At 37.6% G+C, this 14,868-nt stretch overlaps 1 protein-coding gene across 2 annotated transcripts in view; it reads right to left on the bottom strand.

Annotated features, from left to right (window-relative positions):
- Positions 1 to 918: 918 nt before the first annotated feature.
- The window catches only part of PIP4P2 (phosphatidylinositol-4,5-bisphosphate 4-phosphatase 2), a 37,924-nt gene continuing 23,974 nt past the window's right edge, over positions 919 to 14,868 (bottom strand). For both annotated transcript variants that reach the window (XM_066179024.1, XM_066179015.1), the window contains exons 5-7: positions 9,641 to 9,693; positions 3,664 to 3,754; positions 919 to 2,527 (exon numbers count right to left, since the gene is read on the bottom strand). In XM_066179024.1, coding sequence (XP_066035121.1) covers positions 2,384 to 2,527; positions 3,664 to 3,754; positions 9,641 to 9,693 — 288 coding nt within the window. In that variant the 3' untranslated portion in view covers positions 919 to 2,383. The remainder of the gene's footprint in view (positions 2,528 to 3,663; positions 3,755 to 9,640; positions 9,694 to 14,868) is intronic.

Below are 14,868 nucleotides of genomic sequence, written 5' to 3'. Positions count from 1 at the left end.
ACAATGAGTGACTATAAAACCTGAAAGCTGTTCCAGCGGTCTGTATGCACAGGACAGGACTTACTTTATTTTTAAGTTCAAAGAAGCTTATTGGATTGATATGTAGCTCAGCACAGAACATCACAACTGTCTACAAACAAGCCCGCTTCATAAATGGCCACAACTATTTGAGTCCTATCAGATTCTACCATTGCATTTCTTAGCTGGTGTAGATATCGTAATTCTATGTACCCAGCACTGGTTGAAATGTAATTACATATTTCACAGAAATAACTACCATATTTTACTTTGCAAAAGGAACTAGTAGCAAATATTGTGCTAACACCCTAATCCAGACAAAAGTTACTTTGTCTATGTACCATCCCATCTGCTGAAAAAGGCTGAGAAGAAAAAGGAGAAACACAAGACAGGAAGTACAGCTTAATGCAGTGAAGAAAAGTACAAATTCCTTTGATTCACTAAAATAACATTTTACCCAAGCCCCTCCCACTGCCACCCTCACTGAAGTTACAAAAGCAGTGGATGATTTTCTGTACAGCCCCAGCCTACTTTATTTCACAATGTGGAGCATGGGCAGTATTTTGTAACACAAAGTACCAGGAAAGAGTATTCATAGGTCCACACGCAAGTGAATACAGCAAATCCCAACAGTGAAGGGATGTAAAAAGCACTAGGAAAAGAAGGGAGTATATTAGTCCATCAATAAGCCATTGACTCAAGAAAATACAATCCCAACAGTAGTTTCATCCCTTATTTACTTCCTCATTCTTCCTAAGACCAAGGTAATTGTCTCATATTCCTGAGGCCACCATTTAGCAAAAATGCAAAGCTCACCTTTGGCGGGCTTTGTGGTTCCTGTATCATACTAAGAAATTCATCCACTTACGCATTTTTATTGACATATAAATAAAAAATACATTTAAGTTTGAATAATAATCTTTATTTCTTTATTAGTTTATTTGTAAAAGGTACATTGTAATCCTGAGCTACTGCTTTTATACATTTAGCGTCATACAAAGACAGATCATTTACAGTTCGATCATTTACATTTATTGTGCTCCAAAATCCTTATCCGAATATCATTTTGACTTAGCAGGAACATAGATAATTTAAATTACATGTATCCCTGAAACATCCATATTAATTTACCCATCTGACCCAATTATCTAAATTTCTACAGTTGTCTAAATCACTCAGGACATTCCTTCTGAATTTAGCAAAAACTTGTTTAAAATTATAAAGATGGGCAGTGCAAGAACTGGTCCCTCAATCCTTTGTGAATACATCATTAGAAAAAACTTTCTGTTTCCGTATTCTCTTGGCAAGTCATTGCTAAATTGACTAGATGTACTTTGATGGAATGGTCCAAGTAACAGTTTACTCATTTCCTTATTACAGCAGTTAATGAGAATTTACAGTGTCTCCCTTTGCAGTGACCAGTGTCATAACTCTCCCAAGCAGGGAAAATCTGATGTGATCAGAGGAAAGTACGAGGCAACCCATCACCGTCTTATTGCCATCTACATGACACTGAAGTATGACAAACCAACCCATGAAATGCTTCCCTTAGACCCTGTAAAGGAACTTGTACGAATAACCAGAGTTAAGTTCCATAATCCGAGCATGGCTTTTAGGATTTGCCAGGAAAAACAAACAAACAAACAAACAAAAAAACCCCCCAAAATAAACCACAACCAAAACCTCAGTCCCTGGATCCTTGAGGAGAAAGCATTTATCCTAACTGAAAGCCAATCCTGGATAAATGGAAATTTAATTGGACTACCAAAATACCATCTCTCTACCTGAAAAAGCTCCAAGCATACAGTGTTTACAAATGTGTCTCTAGCAACAGTGTCACTCTTTTAAACACTCACAACTTTCATTTCCTGAATAAGGTCACTATGATCTCAGGCAAAAGATGCAGTAAAGCAGTTCAAGCAAAATGCTTATTGCTTAGGTTTTAAAGCAAGCCACTTGAATATAATTTTAGTTAAAATGTTAAGTACAAATGTGAAGCTACTGTAGAAACACTTATAAACACTCTTGCTTTTGAATTCTTACTGATCATCTAGAAAAATGGCAGACGGATTTTAACATAACAAAGGAAATGTAAAACTTAATACTGTCTGTTGAAATAAAATTCAACACCTATAAAGACAGAGTTATGAACATGTAAACACAGCTTTAGTATTCAGAGCTAGGGAATCTAGCAGCAAAACAAACTATTTGCATATTATGTAGTGCAATGAACATTTGTTCTTAGAGACCCCCCAGTCTTTAAACTACTTTGAACAGAATGGAATCCTTACAGGAAAGGTTTTAAAAGTGTCCAAGATGTAAGATCCAGAACTACTAGATGTTCATCTCTAACCTAACAAATTGTCTACGCAAAACTGTGCTCTGGATAGCTGACTTTGATGGCTCCCCAGTAGCAGGCTCGGATGAGGCAGATTAAACCTAAGAGATAAGCAACAGCCCAAGAAACATATGTTGCGTGAAATCGCCGGGCAAAGTCTTGTGTACCAACCTAAAAAGAGAAAAAACAGTAGTGTCAAATGTACAGCACTCTCTGTTCTTCAGGGAAGAGCAAGTTATATTGAGAAGCATTTTAGCACCTTTTCAACTCTGGGAAGGGTAAATTGGGTATTTTATTAGCTTAATTTTACATAACTGTAGGATAATTGAGCTTGAAAGGGAGATCAGGAGACCTCTAGTGTCAACTCCCCAATCAAAGTAGGGTCAACCCCAAGGTCAGACAAAGTTGCCCATGGTTTTAACCCAGCTAAGTCTCAAATAACTCCAAGGATGGAGGCTACACAAGCCTGGAAAAATGGGAAAATGTTTTTACATACTTTTCCAATTCAGTAAGGTCAAGAAAAAAAAAGGAAAAGAAATTTGTCTCTCACTGTTTTTATTTCTGGCTTTGTTTCTATTACAGAACCTGGAAAGTCCTTCATAACTCATTTAAGAAGACACAAATAATTATTCAAGTTAAAATGCAAGTTAGAAGCATAATGAGAATTACATATATGAATTCACTGGAAGTTATTTCCTCTCATGAACTTTTCTGGGATTCCCAGGTAGAGAGTTGGCTCTAGTAACCCATACGAGATACTGGTAAACCAGACAGCTTTCCAAGTAACAGACTAACAACAGAGTGGGCCTCTTCATTTGTAAATAACTTATGAACAAGTTTTACTCTTTACAGCTTGCACAAATTACCAAGACACATACGTATTTCTAGTGCTTGGAATCCTATTCACCTCTATTGCAGAGGAACTTATATTTCTGGCTATACAGCAACACGTATTTCTGGAAACCTGGAAGTTTCAAGAGCTCTAGCAAGAGCGAGATGTTCCAATATTTCTACAGTGAAGTGAACCAGTTTTTATAAAACTGAAGTTTTAGAGATGAAGAGTTAAATTTAACATCAGAAAAAAAGATTATCAAAGTGCCAGAATACCTCTTCTGAAAAAAAAAAATCATTTTTCAGGCTTATTCAGATGATTAAGTCCACAGTTTTAATAGAGGTGACAAAACCCACACCAATTTAGGAAGTTTTACTCAAATGCTGGGAAAAGAAGAGAGGTCAAACTAAGAGAACCCCTTTGAACACACACAACCCTGCACACAGTTGCAAATTTATTGGGGGACATCACTCACAGTTAATCCAACACCAATGAAGATGCATATCATTCCAATTGTGATATATGCACAGCAGCGCCTCCGTGGCAGTGCACTTCCCACAGAAGAACTGTTAGAAAATAAATGGTATTGTATATTAAAAACAAACAAAGCCCAAACCCAACCAACCAAATAACAACCACCACAGAAATCACCCCCACCATGAACTGTAACTGGTCAGTCTCAATGTAGGGATGGAAAGAGAATGGCAAGACACATACACCATCTTAAGTTTATAGAGTTGGAAGCAAAGTACAGGACAGAATCCACATTTTTATTTTAAAGAGGAACTATTAGTGATTATCTAAAAATCTAGGTGCTTACAAGAAAGGGAATGGTGCCACACCCACAGTTTGAGTGTGTTTACCTTCTGTACCCACAGTGCACCCCAGTAACTGTCTTGGATAGCCTTTGGATAGCAAAACTCAAGTTTGCTTTTCAGCTTCTATGCTGGTTGCAAGACACCCCTTAGACTTTTAGTGCATCAGCATATGGCTTCAACACTTCACTGCATCTAAGTAACTGAAAATAACTTCTACCACCCCTACATGTCATTAATAACAACCTTCACTATCCATTTCTTGGATACCCAATACAGGTCAGTGACTGAACTGCTCTGAAGATAAACACAAATCATTTTAGTCACAGACATATAATTTTTTTCCATGTTCAACATCTCCAAATACTGAAATTCTTTAGGCCATTAAGTCAACCTGATGAACATGACAAGTTCTTCTTACTTTGCATTTTTTTTCAGAGTTCTACCACAACTTCCATGAGCTTCACAAATCACTTCTGACAACCAAAGTAAATAAATCCCCTGGAAGTTCTGTCACTTATCATCTAGACTGTGAACTCCAGGACAGACAGTTCTGTCTCTACCTGCTGCGTCAAGTTATTACAGTGCTTCACTCAAACAGAGTATCAAATGCAAATAAAACATTACATTATTTACTACAGGTTAAAAAATTATTCTAGAAGCTCAGCAAATATGTTTAGCAAATATATCTTGAGTCACACATTTGCAATCAAATACAGCTTACTAATGAGGAAAACAGGAACATGATTTAAGTCCACTGAAACGCAGTTAAAAGGACTAAAGTGGCAGAAGTGCTTTTATAAAACATGTATTATCTATCTTAGAGGTGTTTTGAAGCATCCTGAAGCATGCTATCATTAGTTAAGTATTTCATCCCATTCTGGGAGATCAAGACACCTTTGGAAATAGTGTAATGCTTTTCCTCATCTCATGATAGTTCAACTTATTCAAGATAAATGCATAACAGAAAAAGCACTGCTAAACAATTGAAGTAGTACACGGATCATATGACTGACCAAATTTCTGGCTCTAGTTAATTAACACATAGCAAGGCCTCATATGCTTAGCATGTGACTAAAAATTTTTAAGCATTTGTCTTAGAAAGCCTTCAAATAGATTGCTTTAAGCAGCTTTACTTCAATGTTATTTCTTTACAAGGAATTTCTGAAATGCTCCAAGAGAAGAAAAAAACCAAACACCACCAGCGTCCTCAAGTTAACATGCAGAGCTTCATCTTTCAAGGCAAGAATTGAATAAAGTGATAACTCACAAGCTGTTTTCAGAGGAGCTGGAAAAGTCCCCAAACAGTACTGCTCATTAGCTTCCATGGGGAAATGACCTCCTTAGCAAAATCTCAAGATACATAGTGAAATGGGACACTGGAGGGTGCCTGGGGTAGGATTAGGGTAAGAATTCCCTGTTGGGCAAATAATGGTATCTTACCCTCTCACATACACCTCCATGTACTCCCTCAAAAACCACTCTACGGCCATTCTAGAAAAGGGGTATGTTGTTCAATTCCAAGTTACATGAGTTAAAAATAATAAAACCAAACAATAGTTTTATAAAAGGGAAAAAGGGAAGAGACTGAGCTTGTCAAACTGACCTTAGGTTCCCTCCTTTGCAGGATTTTGTGGCTATGTACTCAAAGTTAATTCTATTACAGAGCTGGATACCATAAAATAAGTTGGTAAAAACGTCACATTCAATACACCTAAAACATACATGATATTTACTCTGCTGGGTATTGCACACAAAATTCATTCTGGGAAAGAGACTTTCACTTTCAGAGCTGACTTACAGTCTTGTTTTTGTAATCATAACATTGCAGGTGCTGTGTATATTTTCCATCCATATTTCTCATGTGTCTTCCCCTGTCCAGTAAAAAAGGCTGGGGGAGAAATCACCAACTCAAATACCACAAGATGGAAATGTAAAGAATGTCTCAATTTAGCTGCCTTTCTCTTTCCACAGGAAGCAATGATTAATTAAATATATTAAAGTTCATACAGTCACATAATAGATCTAGGAGTCCCAACAAATCATAATTTTCACCTCCCAACAGTGATACCGGCCACTGGCCCCCTCTAGATAAGTGTGGCTTCCCTCTAGCCACTCCAAATTACATCTAAAACCCCCACACTAGCTTAGAATAAAGGAAGTTCAAACTCTATCCCAAAAACCGACCAACTGTGACAACTTGGACAAGCACATCTGGCAATATTAAAAATGGGATCAAAAGAACTTTTTCATATCACAGAAGCAACCGATTAGTTCCATCGTGGGAATATGAGGGAACTCTCTTACAGAGCTATCTAGAAAGCAGCAGTTCCTTCTTTCTGAGATGCTGCTGAGGAAGCAAAGGCACCTGCCGAACTCTGGGCAGCAGCAGCAGCAGATATAAAAAATGCCAAATCCAATATTGCATCAGGGAGTAATCAGAAGAGGGGAAAACTGCCACATGGGACAAAGGCTATAAAGGAAAGTAGCAAAGGAAGGAATGCTGGGTCTCTCGTGCTCCAAATAATAGGAATTATGACCAGGATTTCAAACATGCTTTTAAGAGGAAAATTAAAATGCCAGTATTTTGAAGGTGAATAGCACTGCTGAAATTAGCCTCCACAGCAGTGATGGGGTTCCAAGATCACTCTTCTTTCCTGAAAGTCCTTTATGGGGCAAAGGTGTTATAAATTCATTAGGGTTCATAGTTTTGGCAGACCTTAAGAAGTAAAAGAGAGAGGTTCTACAGGAAAAAAACAGATTTGACACTGTGAAATAATAACCTGTACCATTCAATTCTCTTTCTAGTAACTGAATTAATGAACTGAATTTTCTACATGATTTAATATACATCTTGAGAAAGAGACCAGCAAGCAAAAAACCAGTTCCTGCTTCCTCATCATTAAATGAGGAAAATACCGGAAGCCTTCCCTGAATCTCTCACTCTTGGAAAACAAGCTGATAAACATCTGGTATTAAAAATACAGAAGAACACTAAATCAGCAAAAAAAAAAAAAGAAACCATTTCCTCCCATTCCCAGGTGTCACTATAAAATAAAACCGTATCATGACAATTTCCTCATTAGCTACATTTATTTTCCCAGTGGAAGTAAGTGCCTGTGTCAGGCAGAGCCACTACACATCAGTAAGGTGTTCTGCAAACACCTTACCTATAACTGACATGATAGGTTTATAGTCCACTTCCAAAGAGATTTGGTCATTTACCAAATAAGATTTTATTCTCTACAGCACAATTAATTTCTTACATTTCCCAAGTTATTTTGCAAGACAAAACAAGTGCGTCACAAAACAAAGTTGTATCATAATGGTAGCATATAGATGGGATTAAAAAACAGACAAGATCCTATTTCTCCCTACATTCAGATATGAGAGGTTCCCTTGTTTAGGTACTATGAGGTATGATGGCTTTATTTCTCCCTGAACACTGTTTTATTATTAACTTCTTCGTGTATTAACTTCTGATCTCCCCTGCAGTTTTAGAAGACATTCTTAATATAAAGATCTAGTATCCATCAACCAAATACAAACAACTTGCAGAGATTCAAAGCACTTTTAAAAACATTTTAAACAAAATTATACATCTATAAGTGTCAGCTGAATTCTCCTTGAAAAAGTTACTGTTGCAGTGATTCACGTGCCTTTTGCCTTAGTCTACACTATTCTTTTTACAGTGACAATCATCAACTGAATCAACAGAAGGAATGAACAGTTCTACTTCTGACTACTCAGCTACTAATGAAAGAAGTTTTGCTTTAATAAGATGAAACCCTACATTCCCTTCTAACTACTTGCCTATGATGATCTCTGACAAAGACCTGATAGAAAGCAGGTCACTACAGTTATTTATTCCATCATCATGACTCAAAGCTCTGTCTCACCTGTGCTGCGCCCTAAATCCATGTATCAGAAATGTTTATCCTGCTGGAAGCGCACAACTCCCAACCATCACATCTCAAATGCAGGAAAGCACCAAACAACTCCTTCAAAGCTAAATTACAACACTGCAGTTTGCATCCTCAGCCCAAGGACAGCCATGCCCACTTGTTAAAATTTGTTTTGCATTCTGCAATACAGATGCCATGCAAACTGTAATTATCACAAATTGCACTGCAGAGAGGCTCCCGCTTTCTTAAGGATAGCATGCTTTGCACTTTATGGAGGAAAATACTAGGAAAAACTTTGAGTTTGGCTGGAATTTAGAACAGAAGCAACATTAACCAACAGAAGTCAGAAAGAAAGATCACATGCTGTGACTTTTGACTGTTGCTTGGAGCATGGTTTATTTTGCTGTTATTACTGTTAAGGTTGGGTCTTTTGTTTGTTTGAGTTTCACTTTAAGGTTAAACAACAAACAAAACTGACATAAGGAGAGTCAAGAGAAAAACCAAGGTCAGCAAACAAGGGTGACATAAAACATAATTGCAATTAGTTTTAAAACAAAGCAAACAGCAAAACTCCAATGCCTCCTCAAGGAGTGAACAGACTTAATGTGGCAGTACAAACAGCCCTGCAAAGCAGCATCTCATCCAGACTGAGTTTATCCAACCTAAGCAAATTAGACCACATCCACAGCTCCACACCGGGTCAGTTACAACCCTGAGGTTAAACACAGCATTAGACTGACTTCTCTATCAAATACTCTGATAAAAAGACTTCAACCACTGTTGAAGGCCAGGCCATGCCATGCCCACACCTACAGTACATTTATCCTAAGCTTTCTCCTTCCTAAGGGACCTGCTAGTTTTCTTACAACATGCAACACAGCTGAGGTTCTCCATTCCCAGTGGAAAACACATTTGTGCCTTTAACTGGAAGTCACACTTGCCTGTCAAAGGAAGACAAATATTTAAATAAATCAGCAGGACATGAAAGTCTCTGAAGTCATATTTATGTGTTATTTCACACCCTGTGGCTGAGATCCTATGCAAAATTAAAGTATGTTACTAGTGGAACAATTCAAATTAAGAATTCCTGAGCTCAGATAAGAAAGGTGAAACAAATAGTCAAAAAGAGAGGCCCCAAAAAACCCAAACCAAAACAAAAAGCTTACAGCTCTTGTATTCTAATTTTTCTTCTTCTTGAAGTAATAACAAATGAATAGACAAGTGATTCCGCAGCAATTCATAAACATTAAACAAGATAATGCATTAAGATGCTTAACACAAGTTAGTTGTCGAGTTTATAGTGTCAGTAAACCCTCTTTCAAATTAAGACATTATTATTTCCTTTCCTCCCTTTACAATAAAGCAATTCAAGTTCTACCTTTAAAGATGACACCTGATGACTACTGTATGAAGAGGTAAAACTTCAAGGACATAAAATGTTTATTTCAGCACCCCTTCCTGTCTGTTGTTGGCAGCTTATTTTTGCCTCTATCAATTCAATCAGAGCATTTTCATAAATGCAGGTGGATTTGTCAAAGCTACTGATTTCTGCATAATGAATGGAGAATTCACATGCATGCAATATCTGCTTTAGCCTTGAAGTTCAGATGAGCACAGCAAAATAATCAGCACAGTAAAAAGACTTCTGTAAGTCTTTTTACCCCAAAGACTTACAGAAGAAACATTGGCTACTTCACAGTAATTTACATAACCTTGCTTTCGGAGAACTTACATTTTTTTGCAGTGTGGACATTTTGCTAGTGTGTTAAACCTCAGTTCCATCCACTGTAAAAAGAAAAAAGGAAAAAGGTTGAAAAGCAGACCTGAGAAAATGGTTGTTGCACTTAATGTTAAATAGCACTATGAGAACATTTTGCTTCTCAGACTTTCTTTGACTTGTTTCTTGCTTTCTTCTATAAACGGGATGCCCTTTTGTCAGTAGCAACATCGGATTGGGATTTCCATGTAAATATTTCCCATGATTTGCCTTAGTATTACAAAATTCGCTTGACGTCATGTGGTTGCATCCACAAGCATAGCATGGGCAATATTATAATATTAATAGGTTTTGTTCTCTTACTTAAAGCCTATGAATATACCCTGAATCAAAATAAGTGTGTTTTCTTTGGCACAATTACAGACAGAATTATTTTCCAATCTTTTCCCAACCATTGCATTACTTATGCAAACTAAGTTATGGGTACACAGAAAGATGTGTTACAGAGTATTTTAGAAAGTAGATATCAGGTTCTACATCAATGAAATAGAAAACACTATTGGCTACTTTACATGACTGTTGAGAAGACAATATGTAAAATTGTACGTGGTAGGATCATCACCTTCCATGCTCAGACTAAAACCTATGTGGGAAACAGCCTTAGTGAAAGCAATGCCCAGAACTAACTCAACCAGGGGATACAGTGATATACTCACTTAAAAACAGCAGGTTCTGTTAAATTTTGTTCTGTGGTAACAGTATTAGACGAGCATTTTAAACATCTTTGCCTTGACCAAGGGAAAAGCTCTTTTTCTTCTCCCTGTAAGCAGTTATTTTGTAACTGCAGCTCTCTTCCCTTGCCCTTCTCAAGTGGAGGTTACTTGGAAGCTTTCTTGGTGATGCAAAAGCCACACTGCAAGTTAAAAGCAGGGGAAGAAGCCACAGTGCAGATCCCCAGTGCCTCCATTAGGCTCTGCCTTATCTCTGTGAGAAATCTGAAGCTGTCCTACTGGAGTGAACAGTGTTACAACTGCTACAACCACAAATCAAAATCAGAGCCCATCATCCTCGTATGGAAAACAACACCAACCTACAGCAAGCACCATTTAAATGCTGAGAAGAATTTTATGAGCAAAGAAAGATGTGTCTTCTCATGCCTTTTCAGTATGAAAAGATTTTGCTGTGAGCAAGGTTTCGAACTGTGGTATTTATTGAGCATTTTCCTACCTCTTAAACATCTCCCCCAGTTTTATTTACTTGGGGATAAATCTCCACTAAAAACAAAATCATATTTTATTTTCTTGTTCTGAAGTATCCATTTACACATTTACAGAATAACTATGTAACTGGTATTATTTCTTTACAAAACCTGACCAAACTGATTTAGCAGAGTTCTGTTTTATTCCTTAATAAAGCTCCTATAATACTCCCCACCCAATCAAAGCTCTTTAAGAGCATTAATTCTACCTCCACATACCTGGCAGAGGAGCAAGTTCAGTATTTTTCTGCATCCTTTTCAAAAATCTACATAATTTCCCTTAATTCTACACAGTGAAATTTGGATAAGATGCAATTGTCAGTATTGTGGATGGAGACAGGCCCTGCCAGAGCAGTTATTGCAGCTTTTAAAACTGTAATTCCAGGATCTATATTTTACCTAACTGCAATTCAACTTCACTTCTATATACCAATTTCGATTCTATATCACAGTGTAGGCAACTCCATTTCCTTGGTTACTCATTGCTGATCTTTCCAGGGTTTTAATCTTTCTAATCATTAGCCCAAATTATTAATGGCTACAAACTCAAATACATTTGGGCTGCAAATATTGATGGAAAAAGTGTCAGCAATAATCTGTTTTCATTGAGAGTTATCTGGAAATAACAGAAGCAGTAACTGTTATGATGCCTTTTACATGGACCAGAAGTATTTGCAGAAAAAGAGCAAAATTGTGACAAGACTTTCAAAGTACAAGAACTCAAATCACATTAGCACAGTGGGGAAAGGTTATGTTCATGTGCATTCTAAATCATGCTTAAGCTGGTAATTTTTACCCATATTCCAGAGTGCTTAAAAGTACTTAATACTGATTCATTTTGTTAAGAAATTACAGTTGCATGAAATTCAGCTCTCTGCTGAGAATACAATTATTTTTTTAATTGGAGCAATACAATATATATCCCAAATCCCTAGTTAGATGTACTGAGACACAGATGAAGATACGAGAAATCCAGAGCTCATCAATATTTCAACTGTAGACAAAACCAGGCATCCATCAAAGGAGTTACTATAAGAACAGACAAACATTTTCTTTCTAAGCCTAAAATAGTTCTCAATGCACTCAACACAGTCCACTGAAAAAACAAAGAGCCCAAAACAAGATACATGTACATAAACACATACACAGTCCTACGTACAGGTGCTTCTGCAAAAGAAGCTTCCTCTCCATTCCCCTCTGGTCCTTTGGGAAAGCAAAATATTTTCACAAACTAAAACATATCTAAGTTTTCTGAAAAGTTTAATGGGTTTTCTATTCAATTATTTGAATAGAAGAATATTTTTCATATTTTATTATTTTTAAAAAAACCAAAATTGACAAAGCACAGTGCTTAGCCTACAGCCTGTGGCTTCCATAGCTTGCTCCTGGCTTCTTGTCTCTGAGGTACCTCTGAAAAAGGACAGGAGCAGGAAGGCGGCAGAGGGGGAGGACACAGGGACAGCCCTCCCTGGTCCCCTGTTTCCAAAGGCAGCTCAGCCTCTGACAGCCACAGACCATTGCAGGCAGAGAGGAGTAGCAGGGAATGACTTACTGCTGGCAGAAACAGTAACTTCACAGCCCATGTCCAATAGCTCTCAATACAGCCCAAACCAGATCAAACTGATATTTAGCGAACACAGTTAAACCCTCATCCTGCCCTCCTTTTCTATAGTGAAGTCCAAACCTGCCAGAAACAGTAGAAACCTTAACACAGAAAAAACTTCTATCAGGTTACCAAGGGAAAAAAAAAATCTGATTAACAAGATGTGAAGTATTGATAGTTTGGCTACAGTTTCACCTCAGTACTAAGCCATTCTTCCAGCTAAAACAGAGAAACTTTAAGGCACTCCATAGCAAGGAGCATGCTTTTCATCATTTGTGAAAAACATCCCTCCATGTCTGAGGAAAGCAAAACACAGGCCCCACAGTCATGTCTTCAAATCGGAAAAAAAATCTTGGAAAGGTGGTAAACAAGTAGATTCTCTTAAAAGAACATAGAACATGACAATTTGACTTTTCCATCCCAGGGATTCTAGATCTGCTTGTCTATTTTATTTATTTTTTAACCGCCAAGTAAAGTAAAAGGGATAGCCTACCGAGTTGCTGAGAGATGCATCTAGCACTCTGTATATTCTTCACAACATGGATCTATCAAAAGGCAGAAATACTAACCCAGAAAGTGAGCTTCCAGGCTGGCTAAAACACTTTTTTGTTGCTTCTCTGCTCATTCTCAAATCCAAGCGATTTCCTGATTTTTCTTAACTAAAAATTTTATTTTCAGAATCTCAGACTTAATTACAGAAAAAAGTGGAAGCAAAAGACTGGTGGGAAAGCTGTGTAACATGAGGAAGAAGAAAGAGTTTGTTTCTTCATAACTCAGCATAAAAAAATAGCAAGCTTCCAATTTCTAATGGTTCAGAGTTTCTTTTCAACATATCAAGAAGAGACAAACTGGTCTTATCCCGGCAGACCAGACGACAAAGTTCAAAATGTTGCAGTTCCCTAAAGCAACCAGAAGATATGAAGTCACATGCACAAATCCCAAACTAGAAAACTTAGCCTTGTAAGGCATAATCTAGAAGTTACAGGCAAAACCCGACTTTATGGGCTTCATTTTTTTTTCCCTTATGTTCATCTGAAGTAGTTCATAGTGTAAACTACAAAGTTACTCTGGACTGTACTTATATAAAGTAAATAGGGGATGAAGACAAGTAAAACTTCCATGCCTGTGAAAGTCCCTAAAGATAGGCCAAAAAGAAAAGTAAAGAGAAAACCCACTTCTGCTATCTTCAGTTTCAGACTACTGTTCTTCAGCAAGGGTTCTAAGAAATAACATATTTTTTAACATAAAGGCAGAGTTAGTAGACAGAATATTTCTTGAGCATATCTGTAATTGCTTTCCAGTTAGCACATTACTTGTAAATTCCTCTTCATATTCCTATTTCTCTTGGGGGAGGAAAAAAAAAAAATAAAAAAAGCTTCAGGGCCATCTCCTCCTCCCTGCACTCATCACCTACTGTAATAGTTAAGACATTACAGCACACCTGTCCTGGATTCAGCTGGGAGTATTAATTTTCTTCTTAATGGCTGGTACAGTGCTCTCTTTTGGATTCAGTAACAATGTTGGTAACAAGTTAAGGTTTTAGTTGCTGCTAAGTAGTGTTTACCCTAAGTCAAGGACTTTTCAGTTTCCCATGCTCTGCCAGCAAAGAGGTGCACAAGAAGCTAAGAGAGAGCACTGCCAAAGACAGCTGAGCTCAGCTAGCCAAAGGCATATTCCACACCATAGAACATCATGTCTGGTACACAAACTGGGAGGAGTTGGCTGGGAGATCCTGATCATTGCTGGGGCACAGGCTGGGTCAGCAGGTGGTGAGCAATTGTATTGAGCACCACTTATTTCTCTTGGGTTTTATTCCTCTCTCTCTCTTTTCATTACTATTATTATTGTTATTCTCATCATTAGCAATATCTTTTTTCTGTTTCAATCATTGAATTGTTTTTTATCTCAACCCACAAGTTTTACACCTTTTTTCCAGTTCTCCTCCCCACCAGGGCAGGTGGGCTGGGTGGTGTTTGCAGTGAGCAAGCAGCTGTGTGGTACTTCAGCTGTTGGCTGGGGTTAAGCCATGAAAGCACCTCACTGATCCAAAACCTGAAGTAAAGACTTAAAAACACAAGCCTATTCCATTACAGAGCCTATCACAAGCCAACCCTTCTCTCTCTGCTGGTACAAGCCAACATGGTGTGGCATCCCCCTAAGCTTCCTTTTCCCGTGCACAACAAGCACTTGAGTATTCTCTGATCTTTATGTACCTTATAATCCTTTGTTTCAGGAATATGCCACCTCTCTCATGACTGTTTTCTTTAAATGTATCCCTTACCTAGTCACTTCCTACAACTCACAAACCTGAAAGAGATTCAATCACTGCTGGATGATGAAGCCAAAGTTAGGTTACTTGTGTACTGCAATCAAAATTCAAGT

Source organism: Chamaea fasciata, unplaced genomic scaffold, assembly GCF_029207755.1.
Source record: "Chamaea fasciata isolate MVZ Bird 193981 ecotype frontalis unplaced genomic scaffold, bChaFas1.0.hap1 SCAF_1, whole genome shotgun sequence".
NCBI classification, from domain to species: Eukaryota; Metazoa; Chordata; class Aves; order Passeriformes; family Sylviidae; genus Chamaea; species Chamaea fasciata.
This window is presented reverse-complemented; position numbering and strand designations above follow the sequence as displayed.